This window comes from Benincasa hispida, chromosome 5 (genome assembly GCF_027475165.1).
Source record: "Benincasa hispida cultivar pf3 chromosome 5, pf3_genome.v1.1, whole genome shotgun sequence".
Classification (NCBI taxonomy): Eukaryota; Viridiplantae; Streptophyta; class Magnoliopsida; order Cucurbitales; family Cucurbitaceae; genus Benincasa; species Benincasa hispida.
Window position 1 is genome coordinate 46,198,163 of NC_143482.1, and position 26,353 is coordinate 46,224,515.

Consider the following 26,353-nt stretch of genomic DNA (forward strand, 5'->3'; position numbering starts at 1 on the left):
GATTCTCAAGCATCTTACTCTTAGCATATGAATATATTAGCGATTAAAATTGTAAAAGGTTTGCGGTTTGAATTTCACTATCTCATTATACTAAAGAAAAATAGATTAAATTGAAAATTTGATACATATAGTTTGGAGAAAGTCAAAATTCAGTCCTTATGGTTTAATAAGATCTTCATAAATAGCCTTGATTTATCAAAAAGACCAGTCACGAGGTCTTATCAAACCATGTGGACTAAATTCTAATTTTTAAAATCGCAAAGACTAAAATTTAATTTTCTTCAAAATCAAATTTGTAAAAAAAACTTAATTTCATGCAAAAATTGATGTCACAAGCGTTTTTTTTTAAAAATTTCGAACCATAAAGCTCTTGGTTGTTTAACACATCAGTATACCAGTTGAACCACTTTGACAATAATTTTTATTTTATCATTAAATAGAATTATGTTGGTGAATTTAGCGAAAATTGAACCTATATGTAAATTTAGGTCGAATTTGATTAAATTTATATTGAAATTTTTCATAAATAGAAAAAATATCAAATTATTTATAGAAATAGTAAAAAGAAAAAAAATGATAGATACTAATAACTTCAATCAATCTATATTATCTTATTTTACTTTATTATTATTATTTCCAAGCGTAGGTGAATTCTGGAGTAAAAGTTGATTTCCCCCCTTAAATCTCGTTATTATTATTACACTTACTAACCAATTCCAAACCGCCCAAATTAAATTCTTATCTCTTATGACTCCTTTCACGCTTCTTTATTGGATGTTATTTTTCTTTTTTCTCTTTTCTTAAAAAAAAAAAGGAAAAAAAAGAAAACAAAAATAGAAATTTAAATCCTAAACCTTCTTTTTAGGAGTCTTTTCGTAGCTCCCTCTTTTAGGAGTCTAGTGCTACCAACATTTCATTAAATCGAATTATTCTATACTATTAATATAATTTTAATTGAATGATTAATTTTACCATATTTGAACTTGCATGATAGTAACATTTTAGTTCTTCTACTTCTAAATTTACGATAATCTAGTATCTACACTCTAATAAATATTAATTTGGTCAATTTACTTTACAATTTGTAACAATTTAATCTCTATTACGAGACATTCGATTAAGATTTAATTTTTATTTTTTATTTTTTATCATGGTAGATTGATTAACTAATTAAAGATTCAGTTTAGTTATGAATTATAAAGATAAAATCGTTACATAATAAAAATGGACAGTTAAAAGTTGAATAAGGAGGGTCAGATTTGATTGACTTCTAATTTCTCCAAATCTCCACAATAGTAGAACCTAGGCTCAAATTGGATGGGCCAAGACATTTCGGCATTCAATTAAATGGGCCCGGCCCACATTGTAGGTCCATTATCTCACACAAAAGCCCAAAGCATAAGCCATTGCTACGGTTTTGGATTTCAGTGATAAGCAAATAATTGAATTTGGTTTCCGGTTCTCCGTCCACCGGCTTTCTCCTCCGGCCATTTGACACTCAAATTCTCTCACTCTCCAGCAACGAACCCCACCGTTCTTCACAGAAGAGATACATTAACGTCCTCCGATCCGACGGAACACGGCGGAGATGGGTCCACCCAAAACCCTCCGCACGATCTCACAGGAAGCCTTCGACGAGGTGGTAAGAGAGAATGTGGAGGACCTGGGGATGGATCCGACTGAAGCTCTCCAGGATGCAATCGAAACCTTAACTCTCCAAGGCGTTGATCTCTCAGGTGATTTGTTGAACTCCATTCGTAACCATTATTTTCATTTTCCGATTGTTGGTTCTTTCTTTATGTAGGCATTGTGAGATGTGTTCCTGGAGAGGGTAGCGCGAGAGATAATCCTTTGGTACAGAGATTGGAGAGGCTGAAACAATTGGATGGTGATTCGAAGGATAGAATCAGTGACGAGTATGTTGACGAGATTGTGGTTTTATTTGATGGAATTTCTGAGCTATGTGGATCAAAAGAAGAATCCGGAAATGCATCGATTGCATTAAGAAATGGGGGATTAGGATTGCTTTGTTCTCTTTGTTACAAGATTCCAAATGATTGTGAACGTGCTATTGCTTCTGCTTTGAAGACAATGGTGTTATTGCTTCCAGGTACTGCACAATTGTTTTCAGAATCATGGAGGTTGGAAAGTAAACATACGGAAAACAAGCAACTGTGTGTAAATCTAAAATGATTTTCTAGAATGAATTTGGGGTTTGCAAGGAAAGAGTTAGTCGATGAATAACTTGGTGTAGCTTTACATTTGGCTTCATATCATCATCCTATGAATTTGTTTGGAATGTTCATATCTAGTGTCTGAAATCTTGATATGATTGCAGATTTACACAGTACGGAAATATTTCGTACTAGCAATGGACCCAAAATCGTAATGGATATTCTGAATAGTGGCAAGCAAAATGTAGACATCTTACATGGTGGATTTGCTGTCGTTGCTGCGGCTGCAACTGCTAATGAGGTTCTTAAAGAGGTATTCATGGAGATGAACATTGATGAGCTTATTTTGCAGACTCTGAGTACGTACAGAGGTGATTGTATTAGTAGCTTATATGATGCTATTCGGATTCTGCTGACACCTGATGATCATCGTGTAGTTGCCTCTCAAGTAAGTGGTCTTATTCTTTTCCATTACCACCTTCCTTATGGATGATTATATGACCAAGGTTAATGATGTGGATGTCGATGAAAATCTTCAGGTTTATGGTTATGCCCGAAGATTTGCAAAAATTGGAATTGCTAATGCTCTTGTTGACTTGCTACATGGAGGACTTAACTCAGCTGGTCTAGTTTCTGCGAGCATTGCTTTAAGGGCTGTTGCCGTTAATGTAAGTTTTCAAATTTGGTTGGAAAGTAAAAAGGTATATCTTTTTATTGGGGAAGAAAAAAAAGACTCTTTTCATAACACACATAAGAACGAGTAGTTGATATTATTAGACCTTTCTGTTGATTTCTCATTACTTTAAATTGATTGGAAGAGTTCTCTCTCTTCACAGAAAAGATAAGAACGAGGATTCACTTTATTAGACCTCTTCTATAAATTTTTTTCCTCATTAATGCAAATTGACTAGACAAGATTTTGCAGCTGGAATCATTTGGCTAATAGTCATGCACGTCATTTTTAAAGTCTTATTGGTGATGTATGTGGTAAAATCTGCCATCTTGATAGTGAGTCTTCTTGAATTATCACTATGTTGTGATACTAACTAAGAATATGTTGCTTTTTCTTTCTTTCACTAAACTCATAACTATTAGAAGCTTCTTATGTGAAACAAATGTACTAAGATATCTAGCGAGGTGTGTGCTATCTCGTGGGGCTTTGGGGAGAAAGAAAAAATAGAATTTTTAGAGCACTTGAGTGATGTCTAGGCCCTTTTTAGACCTATTTAGACCTAATGTTTTTCAGTCGAATTCAGTGGTAAAAACCTTTTCGTAATTATTCGTTAGGTCTTATTTTGCTTGAATGGAGGTCCTTCTTGTAGGTTGTCTCCTTCTTTAGTGGCCTCTTTTTGTGTGCCATTGTATTTTTTTTATTGGATGTGTTGATACCAAAAATCGTACCAACGGTGAATTTGTATTTCTTGAGGGAGAGTAGCCCAATACCCTGCAAAATGAACAAAACTAGACACTGGTGTGGTGTTGAGCTAAATCCACTCCGACGCTCAAATTAGAATCAAGTTTGAAAAAGGTTCAATTGATAGAAAATAAGTCTTAGTTTTCAACATACCTCAATCATAGCTTGGGGATTATATAGGTTGATCTTTTAGTAATTGAAGCCAGCAAGACCTTTACTCTTCCAAGCCACTTCCGGACTTCTCTTCTGTCGTTACCCATCCAGGCCATCATTGCTTGAGCCGTTATACATCTCAGCCTTCAATATGCTCGGCTCTTGGGTAGATCTCTGACGTCCGGTTAACTAACTACTATCTGCAATGTAATTATACATCTTTAATACAATAATTGCTTAGTTAATAGTTTAGTAACATAGAACGGAAATGGACATCTTATAAGTCTCCAAAATAATTATTTTGAAACACACTTTTTAATGTAAATACATGGCTCATGCATGGTTCATGTATGTTGAAGCCATACAAAAATTCTCTCACAACATACTAAAATTTGGCCTTTACATGGCCAAACCATGCAAAATTCCACTAATAAACACACACACATATATATACAGATACACACACATATATTACTCCAAAATGCATGGCCAAAAAGACCATGCAATGCTTTAAATGGGCATAAGCCCAATTGAGATTCATTGCCACCCATATTTCTCTCTTTTAAACGTATGTTGACGTCACATGAGGTTAGCCTTCCGTGAATGGGGTCAACAAATTGCCGACCCCTCTTGCAGTGCTCCTTAGCTGACCCCTTCATGGGGTTGGTTCTTCTATCTTTTTGGGAGTTGTCGACCCTTCGTCTTATATATATATACACTCTAATTTAACTCATCTGCATAACTAAAAAGTGTGCATAACTATTGCTTCTAAATGGCTAAAAACCACCTAAAAGCTTCTTAGCTCGATCTCTTAGGTGGACCTTATTTCTTAGCTCGATCTCTTAGTTCAACCTTCTTTCTTAGCTCGATCTATTAGTTCGATCTTCTTTCTTAGCCTTAATGGGTTGAGCTAGCTAAGGTCGTTTTCTTTAACTTTGGGCCTAATTAAAATATATTGCTCATAATGGGCTCTTGATTATCTCTGCCCTAATCTTGGCTTTAATTTAATTAACCAGGTTTAATTCTTCTACATTTGCCCCTCTCTTGAGCTGAGCTGTGTATAGCTTTTAAATAGAGTCTAGTTTGAGAGCTCTTTCTCAAAATTTTAATGCATCCATTGCTTTAAGCTCGATCTTGGTAAATTTATCGTTTTTCGTGCCAAATTTCCTTTTTATAAGATTCACTTGGCCATCAAGATTCAACACACTTCATTTTTTTTTCACCTTTCTCCCATCTTTCTTAAGGTAATCTCTTATTTGGCTTATCCTTGTTCATGGAGAACATTCAAGCCTTAGATCTAGGGTCGATGTGTCAACCGACTTCGATGATGTCAATTTTGTTCCCAACCAAAGGCCTCGAAATTGTATTCGTAGGGGATGTGTGTCCTGAAATAACGATTCGGTTCCCCAGATTTCTTCCTCATGTCCACTAACCAATTCTCTTAGGAATAAATTTGAGATTTCTGATTCTGTGCATATGAGAATCTCTTCATTAGACGAGGAACCATCTAACTCTCCTTTAGGTGAAGTAGCTTTTTATCCCACAATGTTCACCTATGGGGTCAGGTTTCCCTTCCACCCCTTTATTCAATAGTTCTTAACTTATGTAAATGTAGCGCCCTTTTAACTATTTCCCAACGCTTACTGTGTGCTGTTAGGTTGTTACATCCTTTGGTTTCAGTTAGGGAACCCAAATCCCATTACAACGGAAGAATTCATGTCCCTCCATACTCTAAAAAAAATAAAATCATCATCTAATTCTTATTATATTAGTACTCGTAAGGGAAATTCCATCATTTCGTGCCCCACTGCTACAAAAGGGTGGAAAGAACAATGGTTTTTTGTCAGTGGCGACTGGCTCGTATCAGACTATGGAGGTCCCTCTTTTCTGGTCTTGATCGAGTTCGGGACTTTTATTAAGTTTCTTACGTATTCATTCGATCGGGACCAACTTTTACATCTCATGCTGGCAGTTTTTCTTCTCTACTTTGTATAGTTCATTATAAGCCTACCTTGACCAGCGCATTTGCCAACTTTCGTGACTTAGTCTTCTTGATTAGCAATTTGATCTGCTACGGTTAGAGCTTGGTTCAACGAGAATCACTTGGTACCTTTGAGCTCGACCTCTCAGGTAGACTTGACTTTTTTTGACCTTTATATATATATATATATTTTAAATAAAAAGTATTATAACATAAAGTTATTTTGGAGCTTTATCTAACCCCTTTTCTTTTTAGAAATGGCTCCTCGCCAAATTATGCATCGAAGAATGGAAGTGGGAACTACGACACCTGTCCCTAAAATTTGCTCCACAAACTCCATTCCCATGACTTTTAGGGCATACTAGTTGGGTCTGTCCCCCCTTGGAGTTCATATGATGAACCACCTTCCCAACGTTTGTATTTTTGTACCTCTCCTCACCACAATGTTTCTAACCAAACTGTGATAATTTCGACTCCCTCAACTGTTGAAGGGTCCAACTCATTCCTCCATATCCTTTCAACTTCAATTGTCCATACGAGTCTGAAAGTGACAATGCTGCGTACTTGACTCGAGTTATGGCCTAATGGTCAGGGGTGAACGAAAAAGTGCGACCTGATGGCACACCGACCCAAGATTGGGTATCCACAGGCCCAGCAGAACCTTCACATGGTAAAAGACTTTACCAGATCATATCCTTGCATTTTCCAGCTAGTCTCATTTTTCTTGTTTCTTTTCTTCAGACATATTACGAGATGTTGATGTCCTGTTAGAAGCTGAGTGATGAGGTGGAATATCACAAGCAAAATCATGCGAGAATGCGCGAGCAGATGGAGCTTCTCAGACGAAATTCTATCCCTCGGGGAGAATTTGATCGAGTTTCAGCTCTATATGTTGAGGCGTCCACTAGACTTGTTAATTCTCGGGAATCTTTGGTGACAATTCAATCTAAGTATGACACTTCGATCGGCGGGCTAGGAAAAGCTATCTACTGCCAAGACAGAATTGCAAGAAGCTCGGGCCAAGCTATCAGATGCTAATGCTTGACTCTTAGGTAGATCTTTGATGTCCGGTTAACTAGCTACTATTTGCAATATAATTATGCCTTTATAATACAATATGTGCTTAGTTGATGGTTTAGTAACATAGAACGGAAATGGACATCTTATTAGTCTCCAAAATAATTACTTTGAAACGCACTTTTTACCGTAAATACATGACTCATGCATGGTTTATGCATGTCTAAGCCATGCCAAAATTCTCTCACAACATACTAAAATTTGGCCTTTATATGGCCAAACCATGCAAAATTCCACTAATAAATATATGGATCTTATTTGATCCATGCAAAACTTACTCCAAAATGCATGGCCATGCCTTTAACTCAATGGGCATAAGCAATTATCTCTCTTTTGAATGTATGCTGACCTTACATGAGGTCAGCCAATTTGCCGACCCCTCTTGTGGTGCTCCCTAGCCGACTGCTTCATGGGGTTGGTTCTTCTATCTTTTTTTGGGACACTCCCTCTTATTATTATTTTCTATTTTATATATATATATATTCTAATTTAACTCATTTGCATAACTAAAAAGTATGCATCATTATTGCTTCTAAATGGCTAAAAACCACCTAGAAGCTTCTTAGCTCGATCTATTAGCTTGATCTTCTTTCTTAGCCTTAATGGGTCGAGCTAGCTAAGGTCGTTTTCTTTAACTTTGGGCCTAAATAAAATACATTGATCATTATGGACTCTTGATTATCTTTGCCCTAATCTTGACTTTAATTTAATTAACTAGGTTTAATTTCACCCTCTACAGTTGCCTCTCTCTTGAGCTGAGCTATGTATAACTTTTAAACGGAGTTTAGTTCGAGAGATCTTTCTCAAACTCTCCAGGCATCTATTGCTCTAAGCTCGATCTTGGTAAATTTTTCTCGAATTTCTTATAAAAATGGTTCACTTGACCATCAAAATTCACCACACTTCATTTGTTTCACCTTTCTCCCCTTTTTCTTAAGGTAATCTCTTATTTGGTTTATCCTTGTTCATAGAGAACATTAAGCCTCATATTCTAGGGTCGGTGTGTCAACTGACCCCGATGATGTCGATTTTGCTTCCAATTAAAGGCCTCAAAATCGTATTCGAAGGGGACATGGGTTCCAAAATAACGATTTGGTTCCCACGTTCCTTCCTCGGGTCCACTAACCATGAATATTTTAAATTCTCTTAGGAATAAATTTAGGATTCTCGATTATGTGCATATAAGAATCCCTTCCTTAGATGGGGAACCATCTAACCTAACCCTCCTCTAGGTGAAGTAGCTTTTTATCCCACAATGTTCACCTATGGAGTCAGACTCCCACTACACCCCTTTATTCATAACTTACATAAACGTAGCACTCTTTCAACTATTTTCCAATTCTTACTGTGTGCTATTAGGTTGTTACATCCTTTGGCATCAATTAGGGAACCCAAATCCCATTACCATGGAGGAATTCATGTCCCTTCATACTAAAAAAAAAAAAAAAAATTCTCATCTAATTCTTATTATATTAGTAATCGTAAAGGCAAAAGGGTGGAAAGAACAATGGTTTTTTGTCAATGGCAACTGGCTTGCATCAGACTATGGAGGTCTTTCTTTCCTTGTCCCAATCGAGTTCATGACTTTTAGTAAGTTTCTTACGTATTCACTCGATCGGGACCAACTTTTACAACTCATTTTGAAGGTTTTTCTTATCTGCTTTGTACAGTTCACCACAAGCCTGTGTTGACCAACACAACTGCCACCTTTCAAAACTCAGTTTTCTCGATTGACAATTTGATCTGTTACGGTTCGAGCTTGGTTCAACCAGAATCACTTGATACCTTTGAGTTCGACCTCTTAGGTAGGCCTACCTGGTTTGACTTTTTTTGTTCCTTCTTTTTTTAATAAAAAAAATAACATAAAGTTATTTTGGAACTTTATCTAACCCCTTTTCTTTTCAGAAATGGCTCCTTGCCAAACTATGCATCGAAGAATGGAAGCCAGATTGGGAACTAGGACACCTGTCCCCCAAATTTGCTCCACAAACTCCATTCTCATAACTTTTATGGGCGTACCAGTTTGGTCTGTCCTCATTCGGAGTTCATCTGACGAACCACCTTGCCGACACCCATGTATAAGTACCTCTCCTCGTTACAATTTTTCTAACCGAACACAGTGATAATTCTAACTCCCTCAACTGTTGAAGGGTCCAACTCCTTCTCCCCATATCTTTTTGACTTCAATGGTCTATACAAGTCTGAAAACGGCGAGACTGTGTACTTGACTCAAGCTATGACCCAATGGTCAGAGGTGAACGAAAAATTGCCGACCGATGACACGCCGACCCAAGATCGGGTATCGCACAAGCCCAGCAGAACCTCTGCATGGTAAAGGACTTTACTAGATCATATCCTTGCGTTCTCTAGTTGGATATGTATATATTCTCATTTTTCTTGTTTCTTTTTTTCAGGTGTCCTACGAGATGATGATGTCTTGCCAGAAGCTGAGTGATGAGGTGGAATATCATAAGCAAAATCATGCGAGATTGCATGAGGAGATGGAGCTTCTTAGACGAAATTTTGGCCCTCGGGGGAGTTTGATCGAGTTTCAGCTCTATATGCTGAGGCGTTCGCCAGACTTGTTAATTCTCAAGAATCTTTGGTGACTTTTCAATCTAAGTATGATACTTCGATCAGGGAGCTGAAGGAAAATCTATCTATTGCGGAGACAAAATTGCAAGAAGCTTGGGCCAAGCTATCAGATGCTAAATACTTGGCTAAAAGCTTCAGAAAAAACAAAAGCCTACTGTCAGATGGAGGACGATTGTCTTCAATATGGAGTCACGCTGGCTGTGGGCATTGTTAGAGCAAAGTATCCCGACGTCGACTATAGCTTTGTTCCAGCTGAAGTTAATGCTTGGCGAGACGACGAGAATCGAAGCCTCGATAGTTTAGGTGTTTTTGCAAGCCAACCTTTGCTAACTACATGACGTCTTGAACTTCACTGACACGTTTCTCCAAGGTGTCTCTGATTTGCCTGACTCAAGAACCTGAGCAGAATTAGGCGACATTGATAACATAGATGAATTATTATTATTTTTTTTAAAATTTCTCAACTTGTAATTTTTGTCAGTCATCATTATGTAATTAGAGCATGTAAATTTGCTTGCAGCTTGGGCTGGCAGCTTGAGCTTGCAGCTTGGTCGAATGAAACTTGCAATTTTAGCTTCTGTTTATTGAGCTTTGTATCCAGCTTTTACTTACAGCTCGAGCTCGCAACTCGACCTATTGAAACTTGTAGTTTCAGCCTTTGCTTTGACAAATTTAGTACTCTTTGGCCCCCATTCATACATGAGTAACTTTATTCATTAGAGAAAAATCTCGTTGCTTGAGCAAATTAGAAGACTCAAAATGCTCATTATAAACTTGAAAAAGATAATTCTCATTGTTTGAATTAAAAGAAATTATGAAACTTTTGTTGCAAGTTTGAAACAAAGCTGAAAAATACAAAAACACTCCTTATGAAAATATAAAGAGATATTTACTGAAAATAAAATTTTAGATGCTCAGCATTCCACGGGTAAGGCATGCTTTTTCCACTTAGGTCATCTAAGCTATAGGTTCCAGGTCGGATAAGCTTGGCCACTTGATAAGGGCCTTTCCAATTTTGTCCCACGGCTTCGCTACCGGGATCTTTAGTGTTAGGCATGACTCGCCTCAGAACTAAGTCATCTACTCTAAAGCTTCACTTGCGCACATGGGAGTTATAACATCGAACAACCTGATTTTTATGCTCTGCAACTCGAAGATGTGCAGTCTCACGGTGTTCTTCTAAAAGATCTAGGTTTAACGGGAGTGCCTCATCATTCTTAGTCAGATTGAACTGTTTAGCTCTAGGTGAAGGAATTTCAATCTCTATCGACACTATTGCTTCTACCCGGAACGGAAGTGAGAAAGGAGTCTCACCGGTAGAAGTTCTTGATGCCGTCTGGTAGGCCCACAAGACATTTGGTAGCTTTTTAGACCACAACCCTTTTAATCCTTCCAGCTTAGTTTTAAGATTTTGCTTGATGATTTTATTGACAACCTCTACCTGTTTATTAGCTTGCAGATGAGTTGAAGAGGAAAAGTAAAGCTTAATGCTGAGGTCGGCATGAAATTGACGAAACGATGCATTATTGGAGGCTTGAAACTTCATATTTTGCTCATTATACTGACAAAATTACAAGTTGATGAATTTAAAAAAAACTAAAACTATTCATCTATGTTCCCAATGTCGTCTAGTTCTGCTAAGGTCCTTGAATCAGACAAATCAGAGACACCTTGGAGGAACATGTTAGTGAAGTTCAAGACGTTATGATGAGAGGCAGTCGGCAGAGGTTGGCTCATAAAAACGCCTACCCTATTGAGATTTCGATTCTCGTCTTCTTGCCAAGCATTAACTTTAGATTGAACGAAGTTATAGTCGACGTCAGGGTTTGTTGCTCTAGCAATGCCCACAACCAGCGTGACTCCATATTGAAGGCAATCATCCTCTATTTGATAGTAGGCTTCTGTTTTTTCGAAGCTTTCAACCAAGTATTTAGCATCTGATAGCTTCGCCCGAGCTTCTTGTAATTCTGTCTTGATCGTAGATAACTTTTCCTTCAGCTCGCCGATCGAAGCATCATACTTAGATTAAAGTGTTGTAAAAAATTCTTGAAAATTAACAAGTCTGGTGGATGACTCAGCATATAGAGCTGAAACTTGATCAAATTCTCCCCGAGGGATGAGATTTCATCTGAGAAGCTCCATCTCCTCACGCAATCTCGCATGATTGTGCTTGTGATATCTACTCTCGCTCAAGAAATATACATTCACCGTTACGATTTTTGGCATCAACAGGATGAAACTTCAATTTTTAGATGAAACATACCAAGATACCAAATATACCTGGCGTAATGTCTTTCTTGCTTGATCTGTATTGCATTGTGGTTGGTGGACTATCTTCTTCATTAGGCCAACCATTCTCCACTGTGTCTGTAGTTCTTTTATGTCAAAATGGGTATTATCACAAGACTCACTTGTAACCTAGGAAGCACGGATACTCTGATTAAGGTCGAGTATCCGTGTCCGACACGTCCGGACACGCTCCGAACACGTGTCCGACACATCAAAAACGTGTCCAAATTAAATATTTAATATTTTCTAATTTCGGACATGGCGGTGGGACATGGCCTGGACACGTTGGTGGTGGCTGATTAAAGAAGAAAACGAAAATAGGAAAGGAAAAACTAAAAAAAAAATATGAAAGAAAACGAAGGAAAAAGAGAATAGGAGAATAAGGAGGGAAATGAAAAGTAGCCTTGAAATCTGGGATTCTAAAAGGTTAATAAATAAAGATAATATTTGAATCCTTGAAAACTGAAATCCGTGAAATATTTGGAGGTAATGAATTAAAATAATTTAACTTGAATGGAAAACAAAAAGAACGGAAAGTATGCATGTTTTTACATGTTTTATCTATTAATATATTAATGGACATTTGACGCGCAAAGTTGAGTTGAGTTCGTTTCGTAATTATTATAGGAGGGGAGTAATTGAGGTAGTTGATGCGAATAACGAGGTGAGAAATGTGTGTTAATGCGGATAGCGGAATAGTAAACCTCTTCAATTATTGGTGAACCAAACGGTGAGTGAGTTTTTTTTATCCACCCAACTCAACCTAATTTGGGAGGGCAAATGCCCCTTTAATCAATAGATACACTACACATATATTAATAACATACTAACAATTTGTTTAATATTTTTTTTAAAGTATTTTCTTCTGGATGATGTCAGATAATCAAAATCTCAAAGAATTTGTTTAATATTTTTTAAAGTATTTTCTTCTGGATGATATCAGATTATCAAAATCAAAATAATTTACATGCTTTATCTATTAATATAGTAATAAATAGATACACACATATATTAAAAAAAATTGTTACACACGGTTAAGAACCAAGGTAGTAAGGATGCCTTTGTCCCACATTGGTTAGAATGGGATGATCAATGTGGTAATTAAGTGGCTTGGCTCTCCCACTTCAATAGCTAGTTTTTGGGGTGTAGTTTTCCAAGATGCTTAAGTACTTAACAATGGTATCAAAGTGACAGAGCCGATTGTCCACGTTTCGAAGTGGAACCATCGGAGGATTCCGACTGAGTGTGGCCGAGTGAAGTACCGCTGGAGTAGCCGATGGGACGTCAATTTTACGGGGATGGGGTATTGTTAGGAACCAAGGTAGTATGAGATGCCTTTGTCCCATATTAATTAGAATGGGATGACCAATATGGTACTTAAGTGACTTGGCTCTCCCACCCCAATAGTTAGCTTTTGGGGTGTGGTTCTCCAAGGTGCTTAAGTACCTAACACACACATAGTATTAATGATTTATCTATTAATGGATATGTTTTTTATTATATTATATTATATTGTGTATAATTAAAAAAACGTATCCCCAACGTGCTGTGTCCTTCATTTTTAGAAATTGTAGTGTATTGCATGTTCCGTGACATTGTCTGTGCTTCTTAGCTTGTAACGTTTTCACCCACTTGACGGATGGTATAGACTCTGCCTCCTCTACACATCTCTAGTCTCCCAGCTATATTATCACTGACCAGAAAAGTGATATATTAGTTTTTCTGATAGTGTTTGTTTTTCCCCCCGATCAATTGCTATTCACGAAATGCAGGATGAAATTTGTAAATCCATAGCTGAAAATGGTGGTATTGATGCAGTTCTGAGATGCATTGACGACAGTGGTGATCAAGGCAATAAAATGGTAGCTAAAGTTTGCTGTTCTTTGTTATCAAAGGTATGAGGTTAAAATCGTGTTTTGTGGAGTTGTTAGTTTCCCATTCATTGAATCTACTGGTAAGGTTGAATTATTTAGTGCAAAGTCTGTCTTCTTAGATTCACCGTAGCATTTATGTCTCTTCAGTTTATCATCAACAGACTCAACACTTTAACTGATCTTTTGTGCCCTGTTACTGAAGGACTACTTTCTAAAAAGAAATAAAGAATTGGAGGAGTAGATTTAAGAACAAGCGTTGCCTTAGTCATTTTCTTCAAAAAAAAAAAAAAAAAAAAAAAAAAGGTGTAACTGCAAGCTGCAAGCTCTCTCTCTCTCTCCCCCCCTCCCTCCCATTTTCTTTCTGCAAAAGAGAATAATACTACTTGGTTTTAGAATTTAGTAGGAAAAATTAGTCTGAAGTCTTATGATACCAAAGCTGATAAATCCAATAAATAATTAAGTGTAACTGGAGCAAGGAAAGGTAGTTTTGTACTTTTGTTTAGTTTTTTAAGTAAATTGTAAATAGGCTTGTTTTATTTAATTCATAGCTGCATTTTTTGTGGTGAACAACGATTTTAATCTGCTGGCTTCCTTAGTTGGTATTTGTTAGATCCTCTCATGAGATCTACAGGTTATCATTTGCGTATTTCTCCTGTTTTGCAGATAACTTTCTATGTTGGTTTTCGTCTCATTGCTTTTATTGAATTAGTTGGCAGGAAGTGATGCTAACAAGAGCGCTATTATTGAAAAGAAAGGATTGGATAAACTAATCAAGCTTTCATCCAGATTTAGTGATGATCCATCTGTTCTGCAGGAGGTAAATAAGGAAATCTTATTGGCAATAGTGAAACTTCCGGGTTTTTTTTTTTTTTTTTTAAATATTATTATTAAAAAAAAATTAATTAATTATTTTAAAATTTTAAATCATTATTATGCTATTTTAGATATAGCCTCCTTGACATTGTAATAATATCACATCCCAGTCTTGAAGGGTTTTACTTTCTTTCTTTGGATCAGCATATTACCTTGATTCTGGAAGCAATCAAAGATACAACATCACCATCAGCATCATTTCTGTAGTATTTTTTGAAAAACTCAAAATAAATTCATTACTTAAACATCCATCTCTTTCTTCACAATGTAACGTCTAATGTCTATTATAAAAAGTATAGTTTAAAGCTAACATGATTATGGTATATATGAGATTTGAATTTCCACCCCTACATGTTGAACACTTATATAATTATGATACGATATCCAGAATATGATATCAATTCCAGTCTCAAACTCTTTTAATTTTTGTTACAGGTAATGTCGATTATATCAGTGCTTTCATTGAGATCTCCAGAAAATGCAACACGCGCAATTGAAGCTGGAGCTGGAGATCTTGCTATTCAAGCTATGCAGAAGTTCCCTTCAGCTCAACAAATGCAAAGGAACTCCTGTAACATGATACGAAATCTTGTGGTCAGGAACCCAGAAAACAGGTGTGCTTTCAAAAGCTATATTCTCCATTAATGTTAACTAGCATTATATATCTCAAACTATTATCCACTGATGTCAACATTTACTTAATCAACTACATTCTGTATTATTCAGAGCTGTTTTGCTCAAAAGTGGAATCGAGAAATACATTCGAAAAGCGAAGCAAAACCATGAAAGCTGCAAAGATGCTGCAAGTGATGCATTAAGAGACTTGGGGCTTGACAATTATCTGTAGCCTTTGAGAGCTTGGTTTGATTTCCTTTCACTTGTTTTTTTAAATTCACAATCTTTTGTGCAACTTTGCATTCTTCTTTTTTGGCTCATTTTGCTTCACTTTTAGTGTAAGTTAGGATGGGGAGTGGGAGAAAAAGTGATAACTTTGGTTAAATTTTTTAACCCACGCGGCCAAAATTCATCTGTCGAAAAATTAGGTTGGCTGATGAGTGTAGAAATCCTGTAGTTACAAGGAACCTTACATGTAACAAATACTTGCCTGTTTGTCCTGTTTATGATATGTTTTACAGATGTTTTGTCAGCGTGAAGAAACTTGTGTCGGTTTTTCACTCTTGTTGTTTTGCAGATTTTAACCATGGTGAGGCCGTCATATTTTCACTCTCCGTTTTTTTACAGTTGAGTACTTGAATTTATATCTAGTGGTTATTAGGAAGCATGCAAATGAATCTACATCCGATGGTCATATAAGACAGCTATATTATGAGGACTTCAATCTGGTCTAGAATGAAGAAACCTAGCATTTAAAAAAAAAAAAAAAATGTAAACCAAAAAAAGAATCAAATAAAAACATTAACAGGTGAAAGGTCCCCCTCCTGGGCCTTGGTTTTGTGGGATCCAAGGCCAACCCGACAAGAAAACAAAGATGAATCTGCAAATAGATACGTTGTTGGATGTGACATTTAGGGCTTATTTGAAAAATCGGTCTCAAAATAAATATTTATTGATTAGTTTTTTTTGAAATTTTTAATAAGGGAAAAATAACTTTTGGTCCCTACATTATGGGTCTATTTTTTTTATTTGGTCTGTAGGTATCAAATGTACATCAAGTTTTGAGTTTGGTTTCAATTTAGTCTATAGATTTCAAAATGCTATAACTTTACTAACATTTGAATTTTGCTTCAATTTAGTTTCTATATTTCAAGATTTATACTTTTAACCTTGATTTTTCACTAAATACCTACTTTTCATCTTTAGAATTAATTTATGTTACATTAAAAATTGTTAAAATAATTATAATTAATTAATTTTCACTACTTTATCACTTTTAAAATTACCTTCATAATTTCAGTTCATTATTATGTTTTATTAATTAATAGAAATTAACGTCAATTATTGAAAGTGAGTATTTAATAAATAAAAAAAAAAAATTAAAAGTGTAAAATCTTAAAATTCATAGACCAAATTGAAATAAAATTATAAAAATTATAACATTTTGAAATTTAGCGATTAAATTGAAACAAAATTCAACTAAATGTGTGTATTAATGACCAAATAGAAAGCATAACAAAAAATATATTATTCCCTGTTAATAAAATTATACAAAATGACCTGATTTAAGAAGATGGTTTTAATTCTGTACTTGTATAATAAGGGTTTATTTTTACCTACAACCTGTTAATTTCTTGCAAAAGTAAGTGCTTCAAATCAAATTTTTTTTATAGTTAAGAGAAATTAAAACTAATGACCTAAGTAAGTATTTTGCATAAAAGTTATAATTGATTGGAATCTACTCAAATTAAAGCTAAATTATAAAATCACCCTGAATTTTGTACTTTGTTTAAAAAGCATCCTAAATTTTGAAAAGGTTTATCAATTCCCTTGAACTTTTTTTTAAAGGTTAAAAAATAAAAATTTTTGTAAGTTGATATGTATTTTTAGCGGTTTCAATCCAATAAGAGTATTTATTTTTATTTTATTTTTTTAGAAACTTAATGGTATTAGCTGAAACTTTTATAACTTGAGTATAAAATTCACGATATAATGGGTATGTTTAACAATTTTTTTTTGTTAAGGTATTATAATTAAAATGTAGGGTGGGGAAATCGAACCTCAAACCTCAAGGTCAGTAGTACAACCACTATATCAGTTGAGCAACGCTTTTGTTAATAAAAATTATAATCAATTAATTAATTAAATATAAAAGAACAAATTGATGTAATTGTAATATTTATTTTATAATTTAATTAGTTAGTTAATTAACTCAAATAAAAATAAGTAAAAAAATTTATTTTAAACGTTTTTTTGGCAAAAAAATTTATATTAAACGTTAAACATTAATTAAAAAGTAATATGGACTATTAAACAATTCAATTTCTCACTAAAAATAATTAAATTTATACTATATAAAAAGGGTTATGGGAGAAAAGCATTCCATTTCTGCTTTTGCTTACGGTAGGAATATATTAGGTAGTTTTACATCTAAAATCATTAAATAAATTATTTGACCCTATCTTTTAGCATCACATGAAAAAGAAAAAAAAAAATCTAATTTTGTCCTCTCTTTTTTAGCATCAAACGTGAATTTTATTAAATATTTTTAAAAAATTAGTTTCATTTTAACGTGGATAATATCTGAATTCATTTATAAAAAAAAACACTTTCAATTTTGATTTATTTTAAGATTTGATTCATCAAAATATCTCTACTACACTCCAAAATTTTCATCGATTATCTCTCTCTTTCTCAAGTTTTTTCCCCCTCTTCTTTCTATTTTGTTAATTAGTTTTTGTTTTCCTTTTGCAACGTTATGCCTAAGTCTTAAACTCCAACTCAAACTATTCTTCCATAATTGATAAAGTGTTTTGGTAAAACAATTGAATATTAAATATTTATGAGTTTTGCTATTGAAAAAAAATCTCAATAATCCACTTACATTTACCTTTCTCTCGTTTTTTTTTTCCTTTTATGAATACTTTTTTACAATTGAATGTAAAATTAAATTTGATTAATTGTATGTATAAATTTTTTTAATTAAATTTGATTCATTGTATGTATAAAGTTTTGAAATTACATTTGATTAATTGTATGTATAAAGTTTTGATTTTAGATTGAATTAAGTTTTTAAGGTTTATGTCTAAGAAAAGAAATAATATTAAAACAGAAAAATAGTATTTTAATTTAAAATAAAGTTAAAAATTAGAAGATAATCATAACATTCAAACCCAAATTTAAAAAGATTCTTTTTACGCGAATTAACACAAAATAAAAACAATGATAAAATGAAAAGATTAAATCACGCCATTCCAAATAAATAAATAAATAAAATTTTGTGCAAAAAAAAACTTTTTTTTTAAAAAAGAGAGGATCATCATGAAATTAAAAAAAAAAAAAAAAAAAGAAGATAAATAGAGATCAAACAAACCAGATAATAAAATCATCCATATCAAAATAAATAAATAGAAAGAATTTTAAACTAAGAGACGAATATCACGAATTTTGAAAAAAGAATGGAAATAATATTTTCATTTAAATTAGGAGATATCTAAAAAAAATAAAAATGTATATATCTTTTAAGAATACTAAAAGAGGATTAAAAATTTTAAAATTAAAAGAAAATTATCACACAATTTTAAAAGATTGAGTTTTGTGAAAACATATGTAATATAAATTCTATTACCTATTTTTCTTAAATTGTTCAAATATTTATTTTATTCCTATAAAACATGTGCGGAATTTACAGGTACACAGTGATATCGACTAGTAAGTCTAAATTAGAAAACCAAAATTAATAATAGAATTTCATAGTAATAGTGACATTGTATAACATGTTAATTATAATTGCATTAATTAAAATTCTTTAAGTCTGAATAATATACTTAATAAGTAACTAAACATAATTAGTAATGACTTGTCAATACTAATTAGATTATATTTTTATGGTTTCATGTAAAAAAATTCAATCTAAAGAGAGAGAGTATTAGAAAAATCCATGTTGGATGAGCTTTTAAGTTTCAAAGATAGTCCTGGATTTAAATAAGTGTCATCTTTGAAACAAGGAAGAATATTAACCATGGCAAAACTCATAAAACCAAAGACCCTAAAAAATATTTAGACAGATGGCAAAACCTATAAAATCCTAACCATTAAAGCCAAAAACCTGTCCAGAATGCCATAGAAACTTTAAAAGAGGAAAATAAGAGAACAAATAATGTATTTTTTTAAATCTCATTGGTTTTTCTTGTTGACAAAATTGTTTGAATGGAGAGTTTCATCCAGCCTTAGTACATTACTTTTAACATCTTCCAGTTCAAAGCACCAATGCAGTACCAACCATCGGTCAATCAAATATCGATCGATTTGATTTCGCATGGGTGAAACTCGTCGGGTATGGATCTAGCTCTCTACTCCATAAACCTTGATTGAAGATGGGAAAAACAAACAAACAAACAAAACAAAGAAGACTATCAGCCATGGAACATGACAGATGAACAAACAAAGATCAGTTCCATACAAATAATGTGAAGAACCCAACTTACTAATCAGGGGCTACTGGAACATCTTGCTATATGCCTTTCTTTCTTGATTACGTCTGTCAGCAATCTGTATCAGTAAACCATATAAACCCGTCAATTAACAACACGTGTCATCTCGACGCACAGAATTTACTTCAATTAGTTTACCTTTTTCCTCGCGGCAGCAAGCTCTTTCTTTATGGCAGCTGAAATTCGAAAGAGTAGAAAGTGATCAGCAAGTTCCAGACACAAGAGGCATTGATATACAGTAACACGAATCGAATATCGACAGCTATAGAGTGAAATAAATAGACGGTTAGCTAGTACAGTCTTGCACTCTTTCAATGAGTTGAATTAGTTTCAAGATAAAAGGCTTTCCTATAATAAAAAGTTAAATTATATAAAATAGTCACGAACTTTGCGTTTTGTTTTAAAAAATACTCCTATTCTTCAAAAGTTAACCTTTCATTAACGTTTCAGAAGTTACAATACAAATGGGACCTGACAATGGTGTGACGACGACATAAAACAAAAATTGAAAGTGCCAATCCATTTTAGATCACTGCCAAAATGTTCCACATCTCGATTTTCTTTCTTGTCTGAAATTCTAAATGCAGATCTTTTCCTTCAATCTTCTACACTTCAGTGGGTTTCTCTATATATCTCATGTTTCGTCGACACCTTCTCAAGACCAAGAAAATGGGCACGTAGTGATATAGATAACATTTCATAGCAATACTACAATAGTAATGGGAGGAAATAGCCACCCCTCTCGATTCTAAGTTGGGATCTCTCCCAGAATTTGCCAGCATTGTTACTACATTTTCTGATTTTCTCCCACCAACATCGATTCATAAGAAAATGACACTTCCTTAGAACTCAAGGACACAGGTATACAACCTATAAAATAGATCCTGTTCAAGTAAGATCGTCGTATGAAAATGACATTTCCAATTTCAGACATCAGAGAAGCAAATGAATACCAATCCACTCTACTGAGATATGAGGTGGCTAGTTTTCAAATTCTAAACAGATAGCTTCTAAATCAATCATTTAGTGCAAATCATGAAATATATCCAGATGTTTTCTAAATAAATAATATAAAATACTTTGAAATAAGTACAGCAGCAGCCCAATAAAAAACTATTACCATCATTTGGCTCCAAATCTGATGCCTTTTTGAAACTTTCGACAGCAGAATCAATGTCATTAAGAGCCATGTATGCCTGGATATGGAATGATTACCATAATCAGTAAGCTACAGCAATAAGGGGATACATTTGTAAAAGGAGGCTTACATACAGAATCATGAATACAAGAACGGGAAAGCACAAAGCAAAAAAGGAGACAAATGATTATGGCTTGTAGTGCTTATAAGCTCATTTCTTTAGCATTTGTCTTTAAATCGATGAATGTATGAGCATACTTATGAACACTTTAATTAATCTCATGAGCCAACAGTCGGAGTCAGATCCATTTAGTTGTTAGGAAACTCCTAAATTTTTAACATCCTATTGCACCATGGGATAAAAATGCATTCTCCCAAATTTCCAAACCATGGTGGCTTTCCATCGTTCATTTCTTTTAATGTAAAGTTATTTTATAAATGAATTCATGGAGAAATTTAAGAAAAATCAAATTAGAAGCTTTTTAATTATCCAAATAATGTTTAATAAAACTGAAAAAAATACTGACAATTAAAACAAATTCTAGAAATTTTAAAGAGAAAATGACAAAGAATCACATATTATCCAGGAAAGCAGAGCTCCATCCACCCCTTTGAGCCATCGCCTTCTTTGCCACAAGAAATACCAACCTGACCTTGGCGAAACAAAGCCTTAACATTGTTGTCTCCGTCACGCATTGCAAAATCAGTGTCTAGCAATGCTCCTTTTAGATCCCCTAACTTCAATTTACAAGCCTACATCAACAAAACAACCACATGATCATCAGACTGACAATAGTTAAGTTTAATCTGCTGAAAAATTCAAAAGGAATAATAGAATCACTTTTTAGTTAAGTGGTAATTAATGACAATGAAAATGAATCAAACAGTGCAAGCAAGGACAGTCTCCATACTATGAAAGAGCGTAGTTGGCACTTCAACTAAATAAATCTTCAAAAGACAATGTGCCCACAGCAGAGTGCACCAGAACATATAATCATAGAGCTGAAAGAGAAGCATCATTGCAAGAAATCTGAAATATATGCTCATTGTAGCTGGAACATTCTCACCAAATCATCTCCCCTTTGGGAACTGGGCTTTCCTTAAGGGTTCCACCACAACCCATTAGCATTTGTCTAAATTAGCAACTTTCCTATTCCAAGGACTTTTATGTACATTTCATAATTCACAAAACTAGATGTGCCAAATTCTGTTAGATCCAGAATATTTTATTGTAAAAATATCGGAAGATTCCTACCACAGTTTAAAATTTTCTTTAAAATTTTCTATTCAAAGAAAATTTACATGATTTTAGTATTGTTTTAGGTCTTACACATAAAACCACATTATGTATTTTAGCAATCTTTATTCACGAAAAAAGTTTGAAGTTGTTCATTTATCTCACTGTATCTCTCGATGGAAGCTTGAGTTTTTATTAAAAAAAAATAATAAAAAATCTCAGTGTTTCAATGTTTGCAAACCAACAAGGCTTAATTTGGTGTTGTGTTTGCAGACTGTTGTCTTTTTCATTCAGTCATAGGCAACTTTTACAAACAAGGGATAAGTTTGGTGAAGAATTGGAATTACAATCTGTCCAAACAAAAATTGTGAAATGGGAATAAGGTTTCGTAGTATTACATTCACTTCAATTATTTTGGATTGAGAAACATAAATAATATTGTTTCCAAAATGATTGGAGAAGCAAATTTCAATTGATGATAGAGCCAAGAAAAAGGTAAAACAGTAAAAGTACAAAAGATAAATGGAAAAGTTAAGAGATGGTGGAATGGGGATAGATGTGTCGATTACCACCTCCCAAATGATTGTCAAATAAGTTTATCAACGTAAATTAGAAATACTGAAATTCCACAAATAACTCAACGAAGAAAATGAAATACATTAACTAGGACACTTACCGAACTGTTTGTGAATATCTGTGATTTAGTTTTTCTAAGATATGAACTCTTCTCTGCAGACTCAAAGGAAAAGACGAGGAGAAATTGAGGGGAGGGGGGAGTCAGTGCAGTTATTTATACTTAAGATATTCATAGTAAAAATATCTCTAGTTTCATGATACTACCAAGTACCATTTATGTCAAAGGAAAGATGTACCTTCATCGATTCCTTCTTTTTCCCAGCAGATATCAAGGTAGCGTAAAGCCTTCCTATACTTTCTGAGAGCCATCTTGTAGTCTTGCTTCTGTAAGGAGAGATTATTCGAGGTAAACAGAATCTATCACTAGGTTTTAATGATAAGCCAACCGAAAATCTGAACCCAAGGTTCTTTCTCATAAGTACAGAGGACGTAATCTCATACAGCAGAAAAAACTTTTACTGAAATAAAACAAAATACATTCATGTCAGATGGAAACTAATGCCAATACCTTGTAATGCTCGTTGCCAAAAACCTTCACAGAATCAACTGCATTCACCCACCATTCAAGTTCATCAGAGCTTTGTTCCAGGTCAGCTGGCCAATCAGGAAACGTATCCCCATCATTGAAAAAGTTTGAAATTCCATCATCTGCTCCCTCAGGAATTTCTCCACAATCCACAATAATAACATCGGCAGTAGGGCAGTTATCGTCACCAGTTGTAGCATGCTCAATTGAACGAACAACACCCATTCCTTTCAGAACCTTCCCAAACACTACATGTTTCCCATCTAAATGAGGAGTTCGAGTAGTTGTGATAAAAAATTGGGACCCATTTGTGTTGGGACCAGAATTAGCCATAGACAACATTCCTTTTCTTTCATGTTTCACCTCAAAATTTTCGTCATCGAATTTCATGCCATATATAGACTCTCCACCAGTACCATCTCCAGCAGAAATATCTCCACCTTGTACCATGAATCCTTTTATAACAAGGTGGAAACATGACCCCTGAACAATTCAAATTTCAGAATGAACACATAAGCATCCATCCACATACCCAGTTCAGGGTAATCAATTCTAAACCAACAAGTGAAACACATTGCTTAAAGAGTGAAAAGTTGCAGTCATTACCAAAGACCCTTTTCATTACTTCATGAAAAAGTTCCAAAATAATTTTTAAAAGATATTGTAGTTAAAGTGTGGGGTTGGGGAATCAAACCTCAAACCACGAGTTATGCCAGTTGAGCTACACTCTTGTCGGTGAAAAGTTCCAAAATAATCAAAGTGAAAGAACATAAAAGAATATTACAAAGCCCACAACCAAAACCCAAAGTCCAATGTTCGTTATTAACCTTTCTAATCAACGGAACACAACTAATTGGAGACCCCGAGTAATTCCTCTGCTTTCAAACAAGAGAAAAACAAAAGAAAGAAGAAACAAAACCCAAAATTTTGAAGACCCATATTTATATGAAGAAAAACTAAACTGAATCCAACTCCTCAAGGAAAAAATTGCTACCACCATGGAAACAACCAAGCAATAAGATAACAGCTATAATATCATCAAATAAGTAGAAGAACAACACTATTTTATTTACTGATCAAGGACACAGACATCATCATTCAACTGACACCCATAAAGGAATGGAAATCTAACGTCTTTCTAAAATAAACAAGTCATACCAGAAAGGGGAAGAAAAAAAAAAGCCATACACGTAAATACAAAGAAACCCAGTTTGTATTATGCATATACAAAGTACAAAACAGCATAGATATACAGAGCAATGACCTTGAAATGAAGGGGAACGCCGGTATGAGGACCAATGCCCTTCTCGCCAGTGCAAAGAGCCCTGAAATTCTCAGCTGTTTTAGGCACTATATCGTCGTAAAGCTCCACCACAATTCTACCCTCAAGATCACCTCCAATACTGATATCCAAGAAGCACCGGATCCTCCCCATTTCCCACAATCACTGAATCTCAAGCCTCAACTAGCTTGACCCAGTAATGTAAACGAGTTTGTAGAGTGTTCCGAGGCCTTCAAAACAGAGTGAAAACAGAATCGATGAATCTGGGAGAACGTGGAAATGAAGACAAAAATCGATGAACCCTAAAGAGGGTCGGCCACTATTTATTAGGAAATCTGTCACTCTCTCTTTCTCTTTCTTTGTGGGTCTGTGTGGGACTGTGTCAGTGTTGAAAAATTTGAAAAGAAAGTAGGTTTAGAGAAGGGTTTAGGGTAATGAAATAGAAATTGGAAGAGAAGGATTGAAGGGACTCTGGATTGTTCTTTCAGATTCAGAAGATATGGCGATGGGCCTCGTGTGATCACTGCATTTTTTCATTGTTGATCCTCATTGTTCCCTTTTGTCATCATCTGTTTCACCTAAGACTCATTCAATCTCTCTTTCCTTTTTCTTTCTTCTCTTCCTCTCTTAAATCTTAATTCACCTCTCATTTAGGTTAACCTTTCCTTATTTGGATTTAATAAATCATTTCATAACGTGTCAAATAATAAATTAAAATATGAAATATTATTATAGAATTAGAAAATTTTCTTCCAAAGATATCATTTTATATCGTTATAAGTTATATGTATCTCGATTAATCAAGTTTATGGGACTACCTATCTTATAATATTGAGTATCAAGAAAACTCGTATGATGTTTAGATGACCCATGGATTGCACTTGTTCCCTTTAAGCTCTTTATCAAACTCATGTTATTTATTTACCTTTAGGTCAATCCATAGTGGTTCTATGAAGTTGTATCGTTTAAAATATTGAAGTAATAAATTTATCGATTTAAACTCCGAACTTTTGCAAGTGTATTAATTCACATTTACCACTAGACTTCGTTTTGACAAATATTTGGTGAAACTTATCATTTCTATAACTCATAAACTTTGAAACAATTTAGACTCTTCATTACAATTTCTTTTTTGGATTAGACTCTTTATTACAATTACTTTTGAAAATCATCCATATGCATTGGTCTCATATGTGTGTAGACTTCTTCCATTGTCAATTTCATAAAATAGATGATTAAAGTCGATGTATGAACGATTTTCAAAAGAAAATCTAATAGAAAATTTAAATTGATTTACTTATGAAAGTTTAGAAGTAGTGTATATCATTATAACTCTCTCACAATATTTTTCCAAATAGAATATAATGGAAATGTTAATTAATAAACTTAGAAAAGTTTAGAGTTTAAATTGATACAATTATAACATCAGGATTTTAATTGATACAAGTTAAAATTTTAAAAGTGTAAATTAATATTTTTCTTAATAAATAATGGGTATTATATTCTACTTGAAGAAAATAGAAGTTTAAAATTTAAAAATAAAATTTATTTTTTTTAATTTATGATTTTAGCTCATTTGAGTTCATATGCTTTAATACATCAACGTTGATCCCTATATTTATTAAATTTTGTTCATTTTTGTCCATCTATTTTTAAAAAGAATAAAAAGTATGCATGATTGTTCTTCTACTTAAAAGATGTTTTAAATAGAAAATGAAAATGATAGTCAAATAAGCATAATTTAGAGGTAATTGATCAATATTTATTTTCTTAAAATCGAAGGTTTAAAATCATCGTACCCTAAAAGAAAAAATTAAATAAATTTTGAATACTACAATAAAATTGGCGTGGATGTTACCTTAATTTAAAATTGAAATATTCAAATATCACTTTGATTATAAATCATTACAAAATTATTTCACTCCAACCTTGAAGATAGCCATAGGATATTTCATGCTCTAGATAATTCCAATTCTTCAATCTTCCTGATGTAAGA

At 33.9% G+C, this 26,353-nt stretch overlaps 2 protein-coding genes across 6 annotated transcripts; one reads left to right on the forward strand and one right to left on the reverse strand.

The window, feature by feature from the left end:
• Positions 1-1,405: 1,405 nt before the first annotated feature.
• Positions 1,406-15,588, forward strand: LOC120077588 (ARM repeat superfamily protein). The gene is made up of 8 exons (XM_039031524.2): positions 1,406-1,736; positions 1,805-2,110; positions 2,339-2,622; positions 2,714-2,842; positions 13,456-13,578; positions 14,267-14,374; positions 14,866-15,044; positions 15,157-15,588. The coding sequence occupies exons 1-8, from the start codon at positions 1,589-1,591 to the stop codon at positions 15,275-15,277; spliced, it is 1,398 nt and encodes a 465-aa protein (XP_038887452.1). The 5' UTR covers positions 1,406-1,588; the 3' UTR covers positions 15,278-15,588.
• Positions 15,589-19,190: 3,602 nt separating this feature from the next.
• Positions 19,191-25,009, reverse strand: LOC120077894 (peptidyl-prolyl cis-trans isomerase CYP40-like). 5 transcript variants are annotated; one of them, XR_005481855.2, is made up of 9 exons: positions 24,340-25,009; positions 23,058-23,558; positions 22,786-22,873; positions 22,590-22,642; positions 21,253-21,429; positions 20,659-20,734; positions 19,677-19,714; positions 19,533-19,596; positions 19,191-19,410 (listed from the first exon to the last, which is right to left on the reverse strand). XR_005481855.2 is itself a non-coding variant. In XM_039031993.2 (9 exons), exons 1-8 carry the CDS (start codon positions 24,508-24,510, stop codon positions 19,543-19,545), a joined length of 1,086 nt encoding a protein of 361 aa, XP_038887921.1. In that variant the 5' UTR covers positions 24,511-25,009; the 3' UTR covers positions 19,191-19,410; positions 19,533-19,542. The 5 variants fall into 5 exon arrangements, 3 of the variants coding, with proteins under 3 accessions (XP_038887921.1, XP_038887923.1, XP_038887922.1); XR_016529524.1 differs by having other exon boundaries at positions 19,529-19,596; XM_039031993.2 differs by having other exon boundaries at positions 21,325-21,429.
• Positions 25,010-26,353: the final 1,344 nt, after the last annotated feature.